The 24,538-nt window shown below is 42.7% G+C and overlaps 1 protein-coding gene across 2 annotated transcripts in view; it reads right to left on the bottom strand.

Annotated features, from left to right (window-relative positions):
- Nucleotides 1-24,538, bottom strand: part of tmeff2a (transmembrane protein with EGF-like and two follistatin-like domains 2a) — a 96,758-nt gene that overhangs the window by 52,821 nt on the left and 19,399 nt on the right. For both annotated transcript variants that reach the window (XM_070975307.1, XM_070975309.1), the window contains exon 3: nt 6,287-6,416. In XM_070975307.1, the coding sequence (XP_070831408.1) occupies nt 6,287-6,416 (130 nt within the window). The remainder of the gene's footprint in view (nt 1-6,286; nt 6,417-24,538) is intronic.

Raw genomic sequence — 24,538 nt, 5'->3', positions numbered from 1 at the left:
CTCACCCTGTCGAGGGAAACAAGTATTGGCACCGGCGAGCTGACATATATCCATTACACTGTGTACTGTTGCCGCTAATGGGATTTTGGAGGATGGAAATGGAAAGGTGGACAAGGACAGACTGTGAGGGGGAGAGAACAAAGGCTTTGTGGCAGGCCATGTTCAGCTTGTTTAAAGCACGGTTCGTACCATTAGTTATTTCTATCGCAGGTATTTGAGATATTTTAATGTTTGCCACTATTGCACTCATTTTAAGTTAGCTTAGCAGCTTAGCCGAGGGTATCAACTAAATGGCTAAGTGGTGAAGAGAGAAGAGAGGAGGCACTTCAGAAGTAACTGCCTGCCCTACTTTTCCACATGAAAGGTTTGTGTGTAACACTTGGTTATGTAAGAAAGCTCCCACACAGCAATCTCATGTGTTTAACTTTCAAATGAAAAGCAAGCATTTGTAACTCTTCCCTTAGATATCTTCATGATAAGAGAGGTTTCATCACTTTAAATGAACTATATTTAAAATGGTGTCAATTATATTTTCTCTTAATGTACAAAACCAATGAGATTGCACCAATTAAACAAAAAAAAAAAAAAAAGTGAACCGCCATCCATTTATTATTGTACTGCTGTGGAATAAACTGTCACCCCATAATAGCTTGTTAGTGTGACAATGAGAGCTGTATTTAAATTAGAAAAGTAACATTTTTTCTTCCAACTTTTTAAATACGTTATTTTCTCCACCTCCTGTTTTCCAGCTGCCTTCAACCTTTAGGAGGCAACCAGGAGCAGCACCCAACACAGCTCACATTATTCCTGATTTCTGGTGACAAATTAAAGGAAAAGCCTGAATAACTGAGACACAACATGAATGCAGAGGCCTCTGCACAGGAACACATGGAGCCACTGAGTGGTTTGATAAGTCTGAAAACGAATCATGTGTCACGGCTTCACAGTCACAAGATGCCAACGCCTGTCGAAGGTTTCAGAGCAGCGCCACCGTCATCAGAACACCGAGTGAGGGAATGTGAGGGCATGGCTGCCCTGCATCTACAAACACATGATATGCATGTGTGTAATTTGTTGCCAGGTAGAAGCCTGTGTGTGTGTGTGTGTGTGTGTGTGTGTGTGTGTGTGTGTGTGTGTCTCATCTTGCTTACTACTTGTCTATTCAGCCAAATATTTTTGTTCACATTTATGATTTTCAAAGAGTTTTTGTGGTGGTGGTGATTCACAGTTTTTTGAAAACCTATTTTATTTTATTGGTCAGTAGGGGGCGCAAGTGATCAATAACCCAAACACCAGAACAAACGTTGCCGTTGTTCGTTCAGGCAATGCACAGATATGTGAAATTCGGATGTTTCAAATGTTAAAACTGTACGTTTCACATGTTAAATTTGTATGTTTCATATGTATTGGATGTATTCAAATTTGAACTTTCTTTATATTCCAGTTTTCAATTGCATGTTAACTACAACACAGTGGTGTTGGCACAAAAACCACTGTGTTATTAAAATATCATGCTGGCTTAAAATACTTGCTGCAGGTAATGTAATTAACGGTTTCTTCAACGATGATGATCATCATTAGTATCATTTCACCCACTCACAACCCATCCACATTAATCTGTGATTGCGATCTGTGCGTCACTGCCTGGTGGAGATCTGCAGTCCTCTGAGCCTCTCGCAATGCAATAACCAAAGAAAATGGAGGAGCCTGTCACAGCTAGAAAACATTAAAACTAACAGGCGACTGTGGGAAAACAGCTTTGTGAACGTCCCACAAAACAAAAAGGAACCGATAAATCCCTCTTTGATTAACGTGCATCACATATTGTGTAATTTACTTTTAGTGTAAAACAATATGTAAATATTTTTGTGCACTAAGTGCAAAAACAGTATATAAAGATAATTGCTATAATATGCTGCAGACAAGTATGGAGTCTGGAACTGGGAAACAGTACCAGTCTTTGCAGAATATAACTTCTGAGAGGGAGACAAACTGGACAGGAGGGTTTTTTCCTCCATGTAATTTGGTCTTAAAAGCTTCATATCATATTTGATCCCTTACATCAATGTTCTTAGAGAGACAAAGCAGCACACTTACTTGTGTGTCTTACTGAGTTTAAATAGCTTTTATTAGTAGTATCATTCTTATTTGTCTCTGGGACACTGCTGCATGAATATCAGAATTGACACTGTCTAAATTATGTAAAATCAGCCTTTTATTGTTTATTTGTTTGTCTCGGGTCAGTTGCATAGTGACTGAGAACATATCTTGTTCAACAGAGTTGAAAAATTTTGTTTTCACCGTGTCACATCCCATTCATCACAGTTATCACATCCACTGCATAACCACAGTAAAATTACTTGAAGTCACAGAATTACACAAAAAAAATAAGAAGTGAGCGAGCTCCCATTCTGTGTTAAATCAGAGCACCGAAAGAGGGAAGGGTAGTAACTGTGGCCTTGTTCTGGATAAATGCCAGAATAAAGTGTTCTTCTGAGTGTAACATGAGACGCTGAATAGAGCATATAGAACCACTGTCATGGTCTGTTTGTCAGAAGACTGCGCCACAAAAACATCCTCATTTGAACCCGACATTAAGTTCTGCTTCTTGCATCAAAGAAAAGGGTCTTTATTCCTTTCTCATTCAAAAGATACACAAAGCCATAACACACACACGCATGCACGCACACACACACACACACACACACACACACACACACACACACACACACACACACACACACACACACACACACACACACACACACACACACAGGCTTACGCTATCACATGTCTTGAGAAGGACCTCACACACAACCCACAAACAAGCAATTTAGAGACAGGCGGGACATTTCATGTGACTCTGCACAGCCCTGCTTACTGGCACGCAGACACCACTACAGTTACTGAGGTGACATTTCCACCTCAATCTCCACACGTTGCCTGTGCTGAGCCGGGCCCATTCAGCGGCCTTTTAATGGACTTCTGCCGGCTGCCTGTCACTGAGGGTAACTGAGTCAGCGACTGCTCGACTCAAGCCCACAACGCTATGTTAGCTCAAGCAGTGATTCACGTACGCCTCAGAAACAGCCAGCATCACCTCGCCAGCGGATTCACTCATTCACAACTAAGCACATTATTCAGAACGTGACTCACTAATTGGTAGATTTCCTTCGCGGGAGTCTGAAGTGTATACTCATGCATTTGGATTTGTCATCATAGGATGAAACACATTACATCGGCCAATCTTAATTACATGTTCTAATGAAATAAAAACCAGAGGGGGGGAAATCTGCTTTTGTATGTGGAATCAAGTTTAATGGCAATGAAAAGCTGCATAAATATTAAAACATAATCTATGGGTCATTAGATTAGACTGGTTGTTTCAGCCACTGTGGTCATTTTCAAAATAAAAGCTCCAGCTGCAGCCCATGGAAACTGGCTGTTGAAAGGATAACAAACGTCGTAGTTACACTGGTGAAAATGTGTCTTAATTAGAACAGACAGCTGATGCTCAGTCATCAGGATGAAAATTAAGTAATTTTATTACAGTCTTATTTCTACCACTACCTATAGAGTGAATTAATACAACCGTTCACAAGCTTTTTATGACCAAGCATCTTTAACTTTATAGTACTGTCTACTCCCAGCAGCACTTCTCGTCTCCACAACAGAGCTAATGAAGTGGCTGACCTTTTCCGACTGAAGACGCCTACTGAGCAGCTTAAACACCAAACTATATCAGCAAACAGTAATCCCAATTATGTTAGATAATTACACTGGCGGCTTCTTCTTTGCAGCCAATGGAAAGATGAAAACAACAGTTGAAGCCATCGATGAAAAGGGTATGGAGGTGGAAACAATGCTCTTAGAATAAAAGTTGTCGCTCAGGAAAAGGGGGGTATTCCCTACATATGAGGGATAATCTGCAACAAGCCATGCAGCTACTCACTGATGTGAAGCAAAACAAAGGACGCTAAAAGCTGAGTCAACAGATCTTTCTTCTATAAACGCTCTAAAGCTGGAAATGTGCTGAGCAGATGAGGTGTGCTGGGGTTGTGCTGGTTCCCAGTTCTGCTGTTTGGGTCCGGTCTACGAGCTTTAACCTGTTTGATTTGATGCAAACTGAATGAACGGGCATTTGTCATTATGAGCCTACGTCAGCAACCTGTACAGACGACGCTAAATCCAATTTATTAGTACTTGCATTACAAGACAGTGTGATAAACATATTATGTTTGTTATTTACTTCATTTGTGTGCACTTATTTCATTTTAGCCCAGTGTGCGATGTCACTGCGTTTTGCTGTCCTTTATGGTCGCGCTAGTTTCTCTGCTCTCTGAAAGTGCAATAAAAGCTTCCCAATAGGAGTAATTTAGCCGTCCAAAACAAAAAATGGACGGTCAAAGGGCGCCTCCTAAAACACATTGTGTCCCTCAGTTATCTTGATTGTTGAGCTGCCACACTCTCATTCATGGGCTCTCAGTTTGTTCCACTCAGGAGCGGCTGAATCATGTGTGACTCCTACTGGTAAAGTTCTGTATAACTGGTCGGGTCCATCTGTCCAACCCTACTGTATGCCCCCTGCAGAGGAACTGATTTATAGATCAGCACAGCACTTCACTTGATAAGTGTTGTCGATTTGTGCATGGTCCAAAATCAGGCCCTGATGCTCATTCATTATACACCCCAAGCTAACTGTATTTACTTTGATTCACTTGCTGATAATGGGAAAGATTTCATTACAAATTTATCTACTCAAAAGGAGGCTATTTCCGTGGAATCATCATATAGCTGAAGTAATTGTATTTACATTCCTTCCTTCATTTGGATGGAACGCAACAATTGCCGTGAGAGGATGGCGTGCTCTGGAAATGGCTTTGCAAGATAACAAAAGACAGAGATTACTGAGCCTTTCTTCAAGTTGCTCCAGGCTGCCTTCGCCATCATCTCAGCATCAGAAAGATGCAGGAGAAAACACAACCAGCCAATCCCAGAAATTTCCTGCAGCCTCCATGTGACATCTCCAAACACTTATGCACATTAGCTTGGTTTATAGCTACCTCAACACGCTAACATAGAAGCACCCAGTTTGATGAATTTATGCCACCAAACTGAGCCAATAAACTGAAACGCACACCACTATGGTAAAGGTGCGTTGTAACCAATACACTGGTATACTCATATCATACTCTTACTACAACAATATGGGCCATCAGAGGCTCACAGTGCTATAAAACACACAGAAATGTTAGCTGTTATGTTAATGTTAGCTTAACTACAGACAAACCAACTTTGCCACCCCATTTTTCTGCTGCTAGCATGGCTAAGGTGGCCTCATGACATCCAGTGAAACAGTCTGGCTGATAAGTGTCACAGAGAAATGTCATTTAATGCATTCATGGTGCATATAAAGCTTTGGGCGTATCACTTCACTAAATATATTCTTTCTTGCATTCTAGAAATTATTCATGCAGTGAGAAAAAAATCAAGTGGCTTCACTGGATCCCTTACAGAATTAATTCAAGTATTCTTTGAAGAAGATGAAAGAAAACAAAATGTCGACACAATCCAGAAAAAAATGAAATGGCCATCAAGATGATGTGTGATTCAGTCATTCAATTTTCTGCTTTATTGAGCATGCCTCTTGGCTTGGTGTTACAGTAACTACCTATGACAATTTGGCAAGTATTTACATTTTATGCCTTTTGACGTTTATTTAAATATTACATAACAAAAGGTCATAGCTGTCAAGCTCTCTGTTACTTTCTGTTTAACACACCAAATTTAAATAAACTGTATAATTAAGTTGTTTAACTCTGCATTGCTCAGCAGGCCTCATGGCCAAACGCTGTTTTCAGTGTCTTGTGAGGACACTGCCGTGATGAAATCTTCATCTGCTCGATGAGAATACTTGTCACTGTCACCGTCTTTGAGCTCGTTACGCTAAACTTGGGAAAATTACATCAGTCTGACACCGACAGCAACTTTTCCCATCATGCAATTTTTGTAATTCCCTTCAGCAATTACCGGATCCCATCCACTGGAAGTATTTGGGTGGGTGATTGTAATATTTAAGCCTGAAAATTGCACTATTGTATATACAATCTGCTTTGATTACATTTCCATCATCCAAGCTTTACATTTACTTTCATCTGCGTGCTTACAGACAAGCATTGTCTGTCACCTTGAGTGATTTCTGTTTGTGTAAATGTGCAGTGTGTGTGTGCGAGAGAGTGTATTTGTGTGTACATCTGCGTAGGCACCATAATGTAAATGTACATACCAGCAGGACAGGCGCCTTCTGACATAATAAGTACTTCAGACTGCTGCTTGCAGGCATCTCTGCGCAGGAAACACTCGTTCTGGTAGTTCTGATTGTTGGAGCCGCACACTGGGGCATAATCATTGTTGCACTGCAGAGAGGAGAGCAGAAAACAGGTGAGCGGGGAAAGCGGTTATATGTAACACCTGTGGAGAGCGTGTCCTCAGATCAGCTTGTCTTTGTCCAGGTAGGGGTCAACTCACTTCATGAATGACACTTTAGACAACAAACGTTTGACTGGCGTTGTCTATTCAAATGGACTGACCTTCCAATACCTTTATTTGGAGACTTAAATTTGCCAGATGTAGAGGTATGAATGAGTAAAAAAACCCAACAGAAATAGAAGACATGGAAGTGCAAGTCCCTTTATGACAGACAGACGAATCAGGAGGCTTTTCAGTGCAAAGTCAGCACTTCAGGGGGGTTTAAAACTGTGAACAATTAAAAGAAACAACCTAAATTGAACATCACTGGGTCCAGATTGGATAATGTGAAATGACACAATAACTTTACCATCACACGATGTAATAAAGTAACGTTTAAGTGTCAAAGGTTGGGAAATGTGTGTGTTTTCTGTGCATAAATGAGCTGTTTAACGGATTTTTTATTGATGCATATCATGAACCAACCATTTTGGTTTAACTTGCACTTGATGGGTAAGATTATAGCTTGTTGATAATATAAAAATCGGTTGTTAAATAAAAGCCAATCCCCATGTTGAAGTATTGATGTACACAAATAAATGCAATTAAATTGTGCGGAATTTAATGGATACAGGACAGTTTATCACATCAAACCAGTCTGCACATATGGCAGCTTGACAGATCCATACATCAGTTTACAGATCACCAAACTTGCTGCACAGGAGCAGAAATAAAGACTGTACATTTGCTTATCACCGGCCATCCAGGGTCAGTTACAAAGAACAGTTTCACACATGGCATCATCACATCAGGCACCAATCAGGATTTAGCAGCATTCAAATCAGAAGCTGGCTCCATTCCTTACTTAGTCACATGCTGTAAAAATCTGCTCCTTGTTTTTAATCGCTCATCTCCATGCTGTGTATATCTTGAGAAAAATGGCCACCTTCTACAGCTGCTCGCTGCCGTTGTTGCTCCACTGGAGCAGTTGCAGGTTAAGTGACTTGCTCAAGGGCACTGAGCAAAATAGCTGCGAAGGTAACGGGAGAACATTACTCATTCATTTCCCCTCACGGTTTGTTGGCTTCGGAGCAACTCTACATTTTTCAGATGACTGATGGCACTGGAGCGCCGAGTTTTCATTTTTTTGGGGCTGTAGAGGAGAGATATTCATTTGATTTGATATTGATTCGCCTGCGCTACACCACAGGAATAACAAACATGATGATTCAATTGAGAAATATTCCCCTATATTCCCTGTGGAAGAAGGAATGGCTATCAGAGGGTCCAGAGAAATTGTGGCTGCCTAGTCACAGCCTATAACCTGATTAAACTCCAAAGTGCTGAGAAATATGCGACGTGTGAAAATGTGTTCCTGCTGGGTGTGACATCACAAGGACGAGGGGCTCGCCTGAGAGTCCCCACAGGAACGAGGCTAAGGAGCTCATGGCTCTTTGTCTACTCTTCTGTTCCCCTTTAAGTCTCCAATGGATTGACCTGGAATCCGTTCTCTCTGAGCCGAGCTGTGCCCTCGCAGAACACTACATGTCTCTCTTCAACAGGAAGTGAGCACAGACATTAACACGCAGTCTGTGTAGGTTTACAGACACATGACGCTCCAAACACAACAGACTAGACACAGGCTGATTCGAGGTCCACGCAGTTAAATTGGGAAAGTGCATCTTTGCCTTTCCATTTTGGAGTAGAGGAAAACTCTGCCAAAGAAACTCAGACTGTCTAAGAGAATGGACAATGACTCCGCAAAGAGGTGGAGCGTGGGTGGAGCTGAGGTGCGTCACATGAAGCCTGGTTGGTTAAATCTAGCTGCTAGCTGTCACTCAAAAAAAAAAAAAAATACAAATAAAAATCACAATGTGATTTTCAGGAAAAAATGAACTCATTCAAGTCATATACAAACAGTATTAGGGCTGCAAATAACAATCATTTTCACTGCAGATCAATTAATTTGCAACGATCAATGTCTCCCAAAGACCAAGATGTCTTGTTTTGTCCACAAAGCAAAGACAGAAAAAAGCTGGAACCAGACAATTTAGACTTTATTTCTAAAAAAACAAAAAAACAAAAAAACAAAAAAAAACGATCAATTGATAATCAAAATAGTTGATTTCTGGATTATAAATCCAAGAAGGTCAACAGATCTTAATCTAGTCTTAATGAGAACTGTAAACCTCTCTTTTGCGATCCAAGCTTGCTGTTCATCTTCCCCAAATGAACCAACCGTGTTCAACAGATGGATTTTAAGAAGGTTGCTGTTTCTAACAGAGATCATATCACTATTTCACACTTGTTCGGTTGTTTGAGTGCAGAAAGAGAAAACTAAACTGAGGCTAAGGCTGTATTAAAGCACAGTACACTGCAGGTGATCCCAGGTGAGACTCCGCAGAACGTCTCCATAACTCCTCACCAGGTGTTAGACATCGTTTCTGTTGTTCAGGAACCAAAACAGGACAAATAAGAGCTTTAGCAACTCTCCCCTTGCTCTGTGTGGACAGAGATCTCTAAGACCTAAAAACAGGAGTGTGAACATGCATCCTTTTTGCACGTACTGCAAACTATATTTTCAGATTTAGCTGGATGTCATCTGAGACACACACGAGATCTGATGGCCGCAAGGAGAAGTGCTAAAATAACCATCGATTCAAGAGCCCCGGAGCATTAAACGATCAAGTGGGCATACTGTTTTTGACCAGCTGAGGGGGGAAAGATGGCAGAATACACAAAAAAGAGAGCGAAGAGGAGACGGAGAGTAGATGGGCAAAAAACTGCACACTGGCTCTTGATCAAAGGGATTGAGATGCAGGAAGGAAAGAGGCTGTAGAGAAGAGAAGAGGCAAACTTGATGAGTGAAATTGGGCTGGGGGGGAGAAGTCAGTGGAAATGGATGAGAGTGAGAGGGAAGGAGACTGAGGGGTAATGAAAGTAAAGAAAAATACAGAAGTGAGATGCAGACGGCTAGTTAGAGAGAGAGAAGAGAGAGACGGAGCCCTGGCTCAACAAACTTGGCACGATAAAAAAGAACCACAGCGCCTGAAGAAACCGAGGCAAAAAAAAAGAACATCATAACATAAAATAAAAAAAAGAATGAGAAGAAGAAATGGGGACACAGAGCGAGAGAGGGAGAGGAATAGAAAATCCCCTCAAAGGAGAGTGGGAGAGAATGAAAAAATGGCAACCCCACAAAGGCGCTTGGAATAGCTTACTGCAGGGCCTGCGCTTTTTTGCCATCCTCTATCCTTCCCCTCTGTCTCCCCCCTCCTTCCCCTCGCTCTCACACTCTCTCCCATCTGGCTCAGGCTGTTCTTAACCTGGGGACTCTCACTTTATGCCAGGCGTGATGCAACGGAAGGGAAAGCTGCCCAGCAGAACCCTGCGGGTGTCTTTTAAGAGTGCCTTCTTTTCTGTGAAAACTCCCCCACCCCATCTCTTGATCTTCCCCGGTATTTGGCTCTCACCCCGACGGAAAGGAGATGGGGGATGAGAGGATGGGTGATTCAAAACCTCCGTCTCCCTGAGAGGAGGTGCAAGACGGAGGTTGCATCTGTGTCTCACCTAAAAATACTCACAGGTGGGTATAAAGGAGGATGCTGTGTCTTACGGCCTCTTAACGCATGTGGGGTGCATCCCTTTCATACTTCAGTTACTTCGACGGGTATGGAGCGGAAATAGACTGCCAAACATGAGACGAGACATGAAACACTGCACCACTTCACATTGACTGAATCTTTCAACTGATCTTCAACCAGTCTTGGTTGACACTTATCTGCCAAGTTCTCATTTATTCATCTGGGACTCCTCTTGACGTGACTAAAGCGAGCTGAGGTTACAGATTTCAAACTTTCAAACTGACTCGGGTTTCGTCTCGCAGCACTTCTTTACACAGCACATGACCATATTACACACAAAGGCGTCCCTTGTTAGAGCCATTGTCAGGGCGCTGCAGCTTTGGTCCTTGAATGTCTGGCAGCGTGTGATGTTGGGAGGCTGCATATAAGAGCGTCGTCAGCTGTTTTGCTTTACTGTTGAGTCGGCCGTGATGACTGTCAGCTAAACGTAAATGAAAAAAGACAAAGGCGTCCAAAAAACGTGTGAGATCTGCGCCTAACAGCCATTTGAAGGAAGATTCCGGGAGGAGGAAAAATGAGGCATGTTAATGAGCAGGGGTCAATGAGACAGAAGGTGAGAAAATTTGATCCTCCACAATTCTCAGCAGACAGGGCAGTGGGGGCCGTTGGCCAGGACCATATGGCACGCCCTTATGTGCCCGCTGGCTCAGGCTTTGCAAAAGTCGCAGACATCGGCCCCACACCTCCGCTGTGACAAAACCTGGACAGTCTCGTGGCGCCTTGACCCAGAACACAGCGACAGCAGAGGTGCCGAAGGTTCTGCCTGTGCTCTTATGCCGGCTTAGAGACAGGAAACATGGAAGTGCATCCTCGTGCATTCATGCAGCTGACACTAAGGGCGCTCAATCACGCGTTTCTGTTAGCATCACGTTTGCAGCATCTTGTGTGCATTTAAGCTAGTTTCCACTCTTCTTCCATGCCGTTTCATGCCCCTTCCCACCCATTCTGTTTTTTGTCAGTAGAAATTTAGTTTCCACAAACCTCCTGCAGGGGCTGCTGTGACTCTGCCTACCTTCAACTCTCTTCATCTGAGTTGCAAAAGCTAAGCTTTGGGACTGCAGCCAGGACCTGTTGTCTCTCTACCTGCCTGGGATCGGTGCATCACACACATGCACAGACACACACACACAGCCGGCAACTGACGCATCCACCGTTACAGCACTTTGTACAAAAAAGGCATCTGCGCCTTACCAGGTCACAACACACAACAACCTTGCAAAACAAGCAGAACCATCGTCATTCATTCTACAGCAGATTCCCAACGCTGACTTCACAGAGGATCCGACAAAACCGCTGGCTGACAGGGGTGGAACAAAGACAGGTATGGAGAGGTAGATGTGAGGAAAAGGAAGAAGAAAGAGAGTGCCAGAGATACAGGAAAGGAGGTGCAGGGTGGCCAGCAGGATGAAGGCACAAGGGAAGGAGAGAGGGAAGAGATTGGAAGGTGAAAAAGTGTAAGTGAAGAAGGCGGGAGGATGATAGGACGGCAGGAATGACAGGAATGAGAACAATGTGGAGGAGAGGCGAGGTACATGCACAACAGAAGCCGCACGAGAGGAAACCATACGAGTGGGAGACAAAGGAGAGGAGGGATGCAAAGTGAAGGCAAGTGCACGCATCAGTGCGTGACTATGTAGCGGAGGGAAGGAGCATGCCAATTTGAGGGGCAGAGCTCTGCGAAATGCTGCAAGAGCAAACATGACAGGATATCAACATCAATAAGCGAGAAAACAAATGACTCATCCGTCTGTCCGACGGAGCTCCACGCCACCCAAACCTTGCAATCTCCACATATGCAAAAATGATCAGCATTCCAAGCGACGATTAGTCACATATTGGCAAATCGTGCATGTAGAAGTCACACTGATGTATGTGGGAACTGTCATTCTGAAGTGAGGTATCATAAAACTGCACGATTACTGGATATGAAGTTAAACACTGAACGGAAGGCTGCGGATGATTTGCGCCTATCAAACTTTGTCATTGTAAATGATGCACTCAGTCATAGGTGAAAAGTCATGTCATGTATGATTCGTTTTCATGGAAAATTTAGAAAAATCTGAAGTACAAGTCAAGCCACTAGCTACCGAAGCTCGCTATCTAGAAAAGTGATCTTCAAAGTTTGAGGACCAAGTTGAACTGTGCTCATTTCATCAGTCTTCTACTTTACAGCCTCAGATTCATTTGGACAACTGCGCAGCTAAAATCTCATACCAATACGCTTCTACTGGTGAACAGTAAACAGGTAGTGTGTGGAGCCCTTACATTGAAGTTCACAGAGTTACATTTCTCTCTCTGGTGGCATCGCTGAAACATACTAATCTGAAATGAACAAATATATAACAGTCGTCATTGTGGTGGAATCAAATAGCAGGAGAAGAGAGAGCATGCTCTGAAAGATAAAGTGTGATACATAAAATATTCCAGAGCTAGATAGAGTTACAGATGTTTTTAAGTCCTTGAATTTTATTGTGCTTTGATGGGTTTGACTGCTCTTATTTGCAGGCTTTTAGCCGAATCATGACGTCTGAGCCAGGCTTCACATGCTGTCTGTATGTCCACAGGGCAAACAAACAGAACAGGGCGCATTTATTAATTGAGTAAAGAAGCACTGTTTATTCAGTTTAATAAACGGATGCCAAACTTTAAATATTCTACTATGAAATAATATGTAGGGCGGAAACCTTCTGCTTCATTTATTTGCTCTCGTCTGATGAAATTGGTCAGACAATCGCTTTAATAGAGAGGAAAGTGTTTCTTCATCTCACCAGAGCAGCTACAGTCTGCACACCTTCAGTGTTGATAGGCTGTTAATCATGACGTGCAACCAATCAGATTGTTGTTGTTGTCCTCGCACAGGAGGTTGTCCACGTCAGTCGCGTTCTCACCTCCTGGAAATACTGTTTAGTTTAGGCAGTTGGCGTCATCTACACTCATCGCCCGCTGGCTGGCTGGGAACTCCCCTGACAATGACCTGCTCTATTGACACATGGGCTCAAATGGACATAACACAGACTTTGTAGCTGGGAGTTGGCAGGGTAAAGTCTGTCTAATGTTGAATGAATGGCTGCCATTTGTAACTACCAAATAGCCTACAACCATCGATGGACTATGAGAAAATGCCTCTTTGTTGTCATTTTGCATCTCTTTGTTTACATTTTGCTTCTGTTCAGAAATCCATCAATCATACCAGTGAATCAAATATCTATTACCAATTGTCCATGTGACGCCTGGCCTCACCCCTGATTTAGGGGATAATCATGATTTAGTGTTCGAACTAGAACCCGACAATCCCATAATGCTTTGACGCAGCAAGCATCATGTTTGATTCAAAGAGTTACGCTGCGGGCTACTCCTTGACTTGTTTGTCTACATTTGTCAGCAGTTCCTCCATCGACAACTAGCACTGGATGATTTTGAGGCAGATCTGAAGTTAAGAGCATCTATTTTCTGTAACGTCTGTCTGTATGTTGTGACAGAGAGGAGGAGTGATTTTTTTCTCAGTGCGTCAAATGGTGACTGAGGGTTGAAGGATAGGAGATAACAGCTTTCAGTCCATCTGACAGGCCGGTGTAAGATGGCAACAACATATTGGCAGCTACCTTTCTAAGCTCCTTACAGGAGATCCAAAAGTGCTTCCCCTTCAGCCGAGAGTCCCTGCAGACTGGCGGTCCCTGCAGTGTGGCCTCGGTCAGGCCCACAGGCCTGATGCCAGGTGACTGTACTTTAAATACCTTTAGAGGGAGGCATCCAGTGGGACGACTTCACTAAAGACCTGAACTGCCTGAAGCAAATGTTTGAATCTGCTGCTCTACATTGACAAAGACCTATCGAGATCCCTGGGCTCCTTATGGTCGATGAGACCATATTTAGATGAATATAGCTGTGTGTCAAGTGTTTTTTTTACACAACCTCCATCCATATTGAATCTAGCTGCCGTTCAATCCCATGATGCATTGTGCTCTCACTTGTGAATACAACTACAATATATCTGACAACCTCCATGATACCGGCAGAAATCTCTACTCTTTCTGCCTTGATCACCACAGTTGACTTCCACTGCACTGTGTGCTTTTGCTGTGGTGGAAAAGCTATTTTCTTCTCTGCCTATAGACTTACAAGAAGCTCAGCTCTGCTTTTTATTTGTCCAGCACAGCACCCAAGCCTGGCTCAGAGGCATGCCAGCAGTCCATTTAACATACCCCCTCAGGTCTGCTTCACATTTTCTGACCACAGTCTTGTTCCAAGTACCTTATTAATTAGTATCTGCTGATACCAGGTCTAAATTTTTATTTTTTCTTTAATAGAGGAGCTATATGGTTCACACTTGAGTAAAATGACAGTACCAGTGCTGCTTCTACATTCTTTTCAATCCTTTTTCAAGAAAAAAAAAAGGATTGATTTCAGCAATAACTCTCACACATATGTCCAATATTACATACACTAAGCCTTGCATGTTAAATACTGGGTCAGAATAACAGTCTGAGCCTAACAGTTTTAGTGGATGTACACTGATGGTGTGCAAGTGCCCAAAGGAAATACAATGCAGCCTGTTTTGTGGTTGCCGGCTGCAGCACTGTTGTCCCTGTTAGTCACAAAACATGGGAAAATATGGTCCATAAAGACAAACATTTGACAGGAATCTCTCCCATTTGTCCAGAACATTGGACCCTTTCAGGACACATGACTGTCATAATTTGTTTTCTAGCAGAAACTCTGAGCTGCAGCAGTATGAACAGAGACCACATCACAAGCTATTGATATGAGTGGCTCAGTTGGGCTGCTATGCTAGCACAGCAAGAGACTGCTGTGCATGCAGGCCATCTGGCAGAAGCCATTTCCTGAGAAGGCCTTAACTCAAATGGACTTAGAGTTGCAGCATTTCTGTCAGCAACTCTTAGTCCCGGGACAGCCTACTGGTATGGACCTCCATCTCGGCTGAATGCCTCCACTAGCAGTACCTTACGATCAAGTCTAATGTCTAACTAGTGGCAGCAATGTAAGGCCTGAAACTTAGAGAACTGCTCAAAATCCATTATCTGTCATTGCTGACTCTTAAAGACTAAATTTTGCTCTTTTTGACTGATGTTTGAAAAAAATCTAGAGGACAGATCTGTTTGCCATTTCTGTACTCAGAAGGCAACATAGTGTGCGCATGAAACTGGTATATCTGCAAGAAGCAAATATTGGCTGATATGACTACCGAGATGATTCAGCAGTCTAAACATGCCGTTTTATGTACATATTTACTATCAGTTTGAAATTAACATCAAGCGATAAATGATCACATTTTTTAATCAGACCAGTATCAGCTTCAAAGATGACGCACTGCTCAGATTTGGGATTAATAGTAACTTACACTCCCACCTAACTTGTTTGATATTAAGGATATTAATATTATAAAAGCTCCACTCAAGGATGCAAACACAGGCAGTGATAAATGTGACGAATGCACACTTTGAAAAAGGTCAAATTAACTAATGCATTGACGAGGACAGTTTAAGAATGGGGGATATCAATTAAAGATGAATGAAGTCAACAAAAAACACATCATACAAGGCAAAATTAGCCTTGGCAAAGGCAAACTTTAACTGTAATGCCCATATCTCAAGAGCATGATTATAAATATGGGCCTGTTGAATATCCTCCTAAATACAGAGTCAGTGGCTCAGAACTGCTGAAAGGGGATTTCATTCAGCTGAAGGACACTCTTAGGAACCTTTCTGTGCGAGAATCTCAGGCACTCCTCCAACATAAAACACGGGTATGAAATGCTTCACTACACCGCAATCCCTTCATCAGCATGTGTGGCATATAGAGTGAATTTCAATGACAACTTTGACATTTTCTGGGGGCGCAGAAAACTGTTTCAAGAGAATGGAATCCACTGATCCCAGCTGAGAGCTAAGGTGCGATGCAAAAATTTATTACATGGCCTTCAAGTCCCTCCTTCTAAATATCTGAGTGTATCCAAAGCCATCTGAGGGGAAACACAGAAACATAAGGATTTGAGAGCCGACCTGACATCTGTGCACCAATGAAGTGCACCGAAAGATGTGGAGAAAGAAACAATGCCCTCCTCTTCCACCTGTTGCGAACTCCTTCCAAGACTCTCAAGATCTCATTTAGCATAAGTTAACAATCTCTAACTATGTTATTGAAGGACTCCTCAGACTGATGTGCACCACAAAAGATAAGCATATGTTCTGCCAGGGCCGTAAACCAGTTAAAGATGGTTTATTTACCCAGATACAGCATCAACATTTTAGCAAATGCCAAAGATACTCTAGCAGGCGTAAAAAGTATGACTTGGTCATTGGGAGTAAAGCGACTGCCGTGTGACGTTCTTATAGAGCAACAAAGTCATGCCACAGATGCGGGGGGTCACAGTGGACAAACGGGTTGCCAGGAGTGCTTTTCCTGCTTCAGTCATCTTTAGTTTCCTATAACAATGGCTGCTCTCGTTCCAGAACCCTAACCACATTACTTGATCCCAAAACATGATCCTTCAGGAGTGACACCATTTTAGTGCCCAAAGCCAACCAAATATGAGCACACCGCAGTATTAAACAGCTCAAACCAGCTGAGGAGAAGAAAATAACTTGGTGCTCAAAAACCCTGAGGCGCTCATGTCTTATACAATGACGGCTTTCTCCAGAGCTAACGGTGCAGCCGAGAGGCTGCGAGAGATATTAATGTTAATAACACAGCAAAAGTATTTCCCCTCGTTTTGTTACTGAGGCAGGAGACTGCAAGATGCTTTCACATTGATTCATTAATTAATGCTGTTAACTTTTTAAAATGACAAAGCTGCGGCTCATTCATCTTAATTACCAATTATGCTTCATACTGGAGTTCAGTGGACTCAGGATACCAGTGAATGGTTTCACACAGTATACTGGAGCAGGGAGCTAAAAACATTTAATGGAGAATCAGTTTTGAATTGAGAATCAACGGGGAAACAAGGAAGCAAGGGGTTGGACCCAAATGTGGACTACAAATGCACAGCTGGTGCAGTTCAAATTATTTAAGTCAAAATTAGCAATAAACAGAGGGCTTACGGGATGGTCTGGTAGGCAAAGGTCAAGTCCAGAGAAAGCAGCCCAATAGGGTCGAGGCTAGACTCAAAAATCCCAATAAAGTCTACGAAAACAAAGCATGGATCCAAAAAACACTGGAAAGGGCTGGAACACTTGACACACAAGGTACAAAAATGAACTGGCACAGACTGAGGGAAACCCCAGGCTTAAACACACTGGGAGGGAAGACTAATGAGGGACAGATGAGGTAGATGAAGGACAGGTGAGACAAATCAACAATTACAAAGGCGGGAAAAGACAGGCAGAAAAGCAAAGGATGAAACATGAGGAAAACCTTCGACATAACACAGGAAATAGCGAAACTAACATCCAAACCATGACAATTCTGAATCCAATCGGCACCCAAGCATTGAAATCAAATCAATTCCCAAAGATTTACACCCTAAGAAATAGTATACAATGCTTAAAGTGGACTGAAATGACTGAACAAAATTACTGTTTCTGACAGGTTCAGAAGAATGTTTTCCTCTCTACACTAAAGGCTTCAGGAGCCTACATTACAGCAGCTACCAGACAAAGGCTCAAGTGCAGCCTAGTTATCCAGACAGCAACACATTAGGATGGATGATGCACAGACATCAGCACAGAGGTGGGCTGCGCACAAAACGCTGCATTAAAACTTAAAGCTGTTCCATTTGTTCCATCTTTTCAAAAGGTGGAAAAGGACGTCTGGACTGATAACAGTGTGAGAACAGTAAGAGCGAGTTGAAGCGTCTATCAAACCACTGCCTAATGCACTGTTTACAGTCGGCGATCACAATCTCCGATTCGCCGAGACAAGAGAGCACACAGATAATCGTCGTAATCAGCAACAGGAAGTCAAAGATACACAGACAGACAGACAGATGTGTACGCAGAAATATATAAGATATAGACAGAGCACCAGACATGGGTCAGTGCACTACAGAGCTGACAAAAGAGAGTAAGCTGTGTGAAAATCTGCATCAGTGTTTTGTACCCGTTTGTCACTGGCAGTATTTTTCTGTCAAATGATCTCCTTGAGACACCTGAGCCTCAATATGAAACCTAGAACTATTACCGGTGCTGCTCATTTTATCTGAACACCCACAGGTGTCTGCAGTTGAAAAACTCTCCTCCAGAAGATCCGAAGGTTAACTTGTTGTACTTACTTGAGAAAATCTGCGCAGAAAATGATCAATACTTTTGACACTACCCTTGGAAACTTGATAATATTATACAAAACAGACATTGTGTGGTAAGACATCACTGCGATCAGGCACGTTGGTGACAGAGTAGTTAAAGACGTTGGTGAATGAGTAGTTAGTTAGTGAGTAGTTAAAAAAAAAAGACCAGCAGAGCAGCCAGAAAAAGACGCAAGTATTATGGCATCTATAAGGAATCAATAGTTCCAACAATGCCGTTCACTCAGCAAGTGGAGCTGGTTCCAACTCTACGTTATTTTACTCTTTCTGCAAATACACCTCCAGCTGTAGCTCAGGAGGTAAAGCCAGCTATCTGCTATTCAGAGGGTTTGGCGCTTCAACCCAGGCCCCTCCAGTGTGGATGTTGAAGAGCAAGATGCTGAACCCCGAATTGCTCCTAATGTGTGAATGAGTGGGTGAGCGTGGAATCATCATGGGGCACTTAAGATGTGTGTGAATGGGTGAATGCTGACGTGTTGCAAAGCGGCAATGCTATGCGCTACACAATGCAAATTTGGAGCTAATATCACTTTTGAAGGTAAGAACAGCCTCCATTCTACCTTGATTCATGCAATGCATTTCTGCCTGTGTTCAAACTGGTTTCAAATATATTTAGAACTTGGCTCATAAAGAACCGTAAACACACCTGACATTTCACAGACCATTCCTTAGAGACTGCTGTTTTTCTGTGTCTGTCTCCAGCTCATATTGTCTGCTGGAGACACCCACTGTTTGTTGTCGTCAGGGCTGTGACGAGTTAAAATCATTAAAATCTAAAAACCGCCCTTCTTGCACATTTAAAAGATGAATTTCAGTTTAGATGATCAGATCAGGGATTTGCCGTACGTCCTGATGGTTAGCCGGCAGGACTGTAGTATTGCCCAGCCTTATGGCAAACACACACACATACACACACACATGCATGCACACACCACACAACAGAGACACATACAAACAGACACATCCTTCATCCACAGAGACCTGACTGATAGCCTGATCCATTTCCTGTATCCATTAGAGGCGGCTCTAGATTATGCAATTCATCCCAAGGCTATCATCCACCTCTATCAATAATAAACATCTCCATGAAACTAGGGCTCGCCTCAGAGGATGGAGACGGCACCGCCCAGCACGTTCTATTTCTATGAAACCCTCTGTCTGCTCGGCCCGCGCTGAGCACCGCATTTGCTTTCCACAAGACTTGTCTTCAGTTGCAGAGACCCCCAGGCACTATCTTTGCTTGCGCCTTCTCGCACTTTTCAAAGCTTCAGTTTTATCAAGTCTGACAGAGACCCCTCAGTGCTTATGGTGGTGGCAAAGAGCACCTGTGGCTCATGACAAGAGACAGACGCTCTCGTCCAAGATTCCTCTGCGCCTCTGATGCACCCTCTTTCTTTCCATCAGCTGGCCCTGTTGTCATGTGATTGACGTCTGATACAGCATTTGTGACATGACCCGGTGCTGGGGCTCGGAAAGGAGGGAGAGTCTTTAAACACACAAATCTTGTGTTTGATGTATGCATTCAGTGCAATGCATTCTGTGTGAGCCATGCATGCGAGGCTACTATCACTGGTGTTGTTTATTGTAGCCAGCTTTTCATCCAAACGTAGCTCAAATTCAGTGAAAACTGGCAAAAGAAAATGTGAATTCATGCATGTTTCCATCCACTTCTGTGATGTGAATATGCATAAAAACAGGTAGATGGAAACACCTTGAGATCCAGGTTCGCAGTTGCTCTCCCATCACATTACTGCTAATCACATCATTTTAACCTTTCTGCGGCTTTTTCTGCTCTAGACACAGAAAATAAAGATAAGTTTCAGTTTTAAGAGCAAGATTACATTAACTAACCATGCACGTGAGCACATGTTTTCAGCAGCTGATACTCAGCCTGCAGCTCTTTACCAAACCAGCCCGCGCTGTCTACTTTTCTTTCACCATATTCCTCTCATGCACTATCGTCTCTTACAAAACTGATTTGAGAATTCTTTTCATGAACGCCTTGACTTGACAGTGAACAGGCTGCACATTTGATGTACCTCTGACCATGTAGGTGTGCTCATATTCCAAAACAAAATAATAAAAGAAATAATAATAAAAAACAAGTGAGAATTCAGACAGAAAATGACAGGGGACACACTGACAACCCCTTCCACCTCAGAAAATTTCTTCATGCAAGAATCGGTTAGGTTTTAAGTGCCCTGCATATTTACTGACGTCTAAATTATGTGTTAAAGTTTTCAGTTTGTGCAGAATTATGTTTGTTTTTTCCACATTTGTTTGGCCATTTTGTCACCTTGGAATTATAAAATTCTTTCTGACACTTTCGTCAAAACTGAATGAGTCACATATTCTGAGGCAACTTATTCACCCGAAGTGAGATTTTTATTTTTTTTTTTAAAGTAGTTTTTTAAAGTTTTTAAGTATTAAGCATTTTGGACTTTTCTTAAGAAAAGAAAAAGGTCCTGTCTGGGTCTATAAGGCTCCTTTTGGGAGCCAATCAGTACTCTAAATGCACACAAGAGGGCCAATCAGGTTCTGCTTCTTTGTGATGTTGCCGCACTGCTCAGTGGCAGCAGACAAAGACAGGAGATGAGAAAATGTTATGTAACGCACAAACTTATGATCCCAAAACATTTTTTGTGAAGCACTTTGAGCTGCATTCTATGTATGAAATGAGCTTTATAAATCAAATATTAGTTATTCAATCTCGGCCTTCGAGAAATGTTCTTGTTGATAATTCCCCAGCACACTTTCCCTTGATTCAGAAAGTTATCTATTTATCTTGTACCACTACCCTTTTGAGATAAAAATGCAGTGTAGTCAAGCAGGTAGTTACAAAAACATTGAAGAATTCAACAAAACTATTTCCTCTGACAGAAACATTCATCCCTTCATGTCAAAATATGAGACCTGTGCTGAGGGGTCACAAAGCCAAGACCGCTCAGATCACCCTGCGCCATCGTGTTGATCTGAAATAGGTATTTGACAGATCATGGGACTCGTCATCTTTCATGTGGGAAATGGGGACAAGCAAAAGTCTGACGGTGGCTCAATAAGGAAGAAAGGGAATGGTGTGGTTGGTGTGTGTGAGATAATGGCCACAGACAGAGTTGGGTCAATAATCATTTATATCAAACTTGGCTTCCCAGAGAGATTGGATGTGATTTATGCCATTTTTACAAACTGAGTAAGACTAATATTCCACAGACCCAGCACAGTTTTATTTTGCTTTAGGAAAACTTCAGCAAAGCCATGCCACCCCAGACACTTAGAAACAGCCAATGTCAGAGAAGGTGAACAGAAAAAAAACTCGAGAAACCAACAATGGATCCCTGAGGAGCGCCGTCACACTGACAAATCTGTTCGGTGCTGACACTTGTGCTGTATTCCACAGACCTCCTGGACAGAGGGGTGTCGGGCATCGTCTGGGTAAGTGACAAACTCTCTCCCATGATGCCTTGCCCTGTTTACAAACACTTGGTCAAGTCCTTACAATGGAAGGAGAAACAAAGAGAGAGTAGCAGAGGACAGAAACGAGGGAGGGTGAGCTATTTGGACAAGCGAGGCAGAGAAAGAGACAGAGAGTAATGGAAGGGACGAGAGTTACTGTGACAACGGGAAGATGGAGACAGATAGAGGGAGACTGGGAGGTGGCTGGCTTGTGCTTCTGCTCTTTAACCATTTGGCAGTCTTCTCTTGATTAGGGCCTAGCCCGCCAGTCCCTACGAAGTCTCCCCAGCCGAGTCACAGGAGACAGACTCCTCTGTAATAGTGTCTGACAGGCCAGCCAGAGCCACAGAGGAGCTGACACAGAAGCTCCGTTTTTCAGGAGGGGCGGCCGACACAATTCCTCCCCAAGTCCTGCGTCCTCGCCTTCACTTAGTAGTCTCAGCACCTCCATCTCATGGGATAGAAATTAATTTTGCCATTGCTACATTTATATCATTAACAGTATATCTCGATGCGAGAGGTGAGGTGTCAGGGAGAAGCCTCCTTGAGCACATTTCATTCATATCTTGGTTTTAATCTAATTCTAATTAAGAAAAAAAAAAGCAAGTTGTGATTATAATCACCTCATCAAAACCTAATGCGATGTGTGTGTAAAGTCACTAATACGGCAGTCCTGAGACGCAGAAAGCCTCTGAAGACCGTTTGAAGATGTCACGTTGGAATTTTTCATTATTTTCTGACATTTTATACACAAAACAATCAATTAATTGATGTGCGGATAAATAGATGATACAAATAACTGTTAGTGGCAGCTCAGAATTAAATAAGAGGAGCAACTTCCCTGCAGGGCTGCACTGAGGAGAAAATCGAGCATCCTGCATTTGACTACTCCAGGAAAAAAGATCACCTCATCTTCCCCAGCATTGTGGTTGCAGCAGCACATTGCTGCACAAGCAGTGGAGAAATTCAGTTCAATGCTGCTGTGCTTTGCACCACAGCGCCAGCGTACCCTACAGCTTAGTACACATTCATACACCTTATACAAGCTGTTTAAAAGTTACCTACTTTAAACAAAATGCAGCCCTGTCGGACGGAGATTCAACAGTATAGTAAAATAGTACATAAGTACAAGTTACACAAACATAATTATGTGATCAGCTCACTCCATGAAACAAAGCAGCATGTGTCAAACACTCAGCTCCTTCATCATCACTTGCTTTGTTCTGGCTGCACGCTCTCACTTTTTCACACCGCAAATATGTGACTCAGAAACTTGCCTCCTGTGCTAACCCGTCTTACTGATTTTAATTGGTATATTTATCATGCAAAGACAAGGGGTGATGGTGCCCCACCACAGAGACCTACAGAGACAGGAGAAAGGCAAGAAGCTGAACAACTGATTGTCCAAAATTATGAGAGCACTCTCTCACAGTTGGTGTTTGGCCGTGCAGATCGTTGTGGTTTACTATGCTAAGGTGTTGAGATATCCAGCTCTGATACTTCTGCTCCCTTTCTAATGTACTGTAATGGATAAGAATAGATTTTTACCTGCTCTCCTCAAAGTATTGAAAAAATTACACTTTAAAACCTCAGTAACCTTTACAGAAACTCCCCGGGATAATCCAAAGATCTTCACTGAGAGCATTTTTTTCTGTTTAAGGTACTTTCAAGCATAACAAAAATCAAATTCATCTGAATTGTGCTGCAGTTGCAGCAGAAATCTCTGATGGATATCTCAAAACCTCAGCATATAAAACCAAATCAGTGTGCATGGCTAGAAGCCACGAGAGGCTAATAATAAAATGTGTATTTTTTGCAATTTGGAAGAACTGAACCTTTAACATTTTAAGGGCTTGCAGCTCTCCCACAAGCGCTGAAAAACTAACAAGAGGACCACATACATGAGAGAAGTGATTAGAAAACGACAGATGAGAGGATGGAAGAAACGGCAGGCAGTGTGGAGACGGCAGGAGATGCAGGGTTGAAAGAATCTGAGCAAAGAGGATTAGGCTATGCAAAATACTGATGGAACAATCCAGTGCTTATCTTATTGTAAAAGAGGAATATATTAATTTGCTCGTCTCGAACAACAGCGGATTGGATTGGCTTTATTCATCAGCCAACACATCACCAAGTCAACAACAAAACTTGCAGCACAGCGTGCGAAAACCCCTCAGTAAGGAGGGATGACATGCATCAAAGGTTTTAAGATGGCCATATGTGGAATGCTTTTTTCATATAAAATTTATGTCTACAAATGCTTTCTTGCAATACAGTAATTGCTTTACTGGTGGCAAGCAACACCAAAAGCTCCAGCTGAGGTCTCGCATTGGCACTTCACCTATATGCTATATAGGGGTACACGGTATGACAGGTATAAAGGAAAAAATGCTCTGACCTGTTTGGCTCTCTTTAAACCAATCAAAATCGCCTTGGGTGGTGCAAACCCCAGGATGTAGCGATGGTGCCCTTTCAAAATAAAGTCAGGGGGGAACTTGTTTTGGTGGAAGATTTGCACGTGTGGAGGCGAGGCCTGGCATTAAAATGGCTTAATCCCCACAAAGGTACCAGCTGCTAGCTTGTTTATGTTGGTACCGTTAGCGACCAGGTTAGGGTAACTTGCCATTTTAAGCATAGATCAGCTTGTCAGTTGCTAGCCCGGAGGTTGTTGTTGTTTCCAGTAGCGACAGGCATTTTGAAAATGGTAACA

This window comes from Chaetodon trifascialis, chromosome 12 (assembly GCF_039877785.1).
Source record: "Chaetodon trifascialis isolate fChaTrf1 chromosome 12, fChaTrf1.hap1, whole genome shotgun sequence".
Lineage (NCBI taxonomy): Eukaryota > Metazoa > Chordata > Actinopteri > Chaetodontiformes > Chaetodontidae > Chaetodon > Chaetodon trifascialis.
This window is presented reverse-complemented; position numbering and strand designations above follow the sequence as displayed.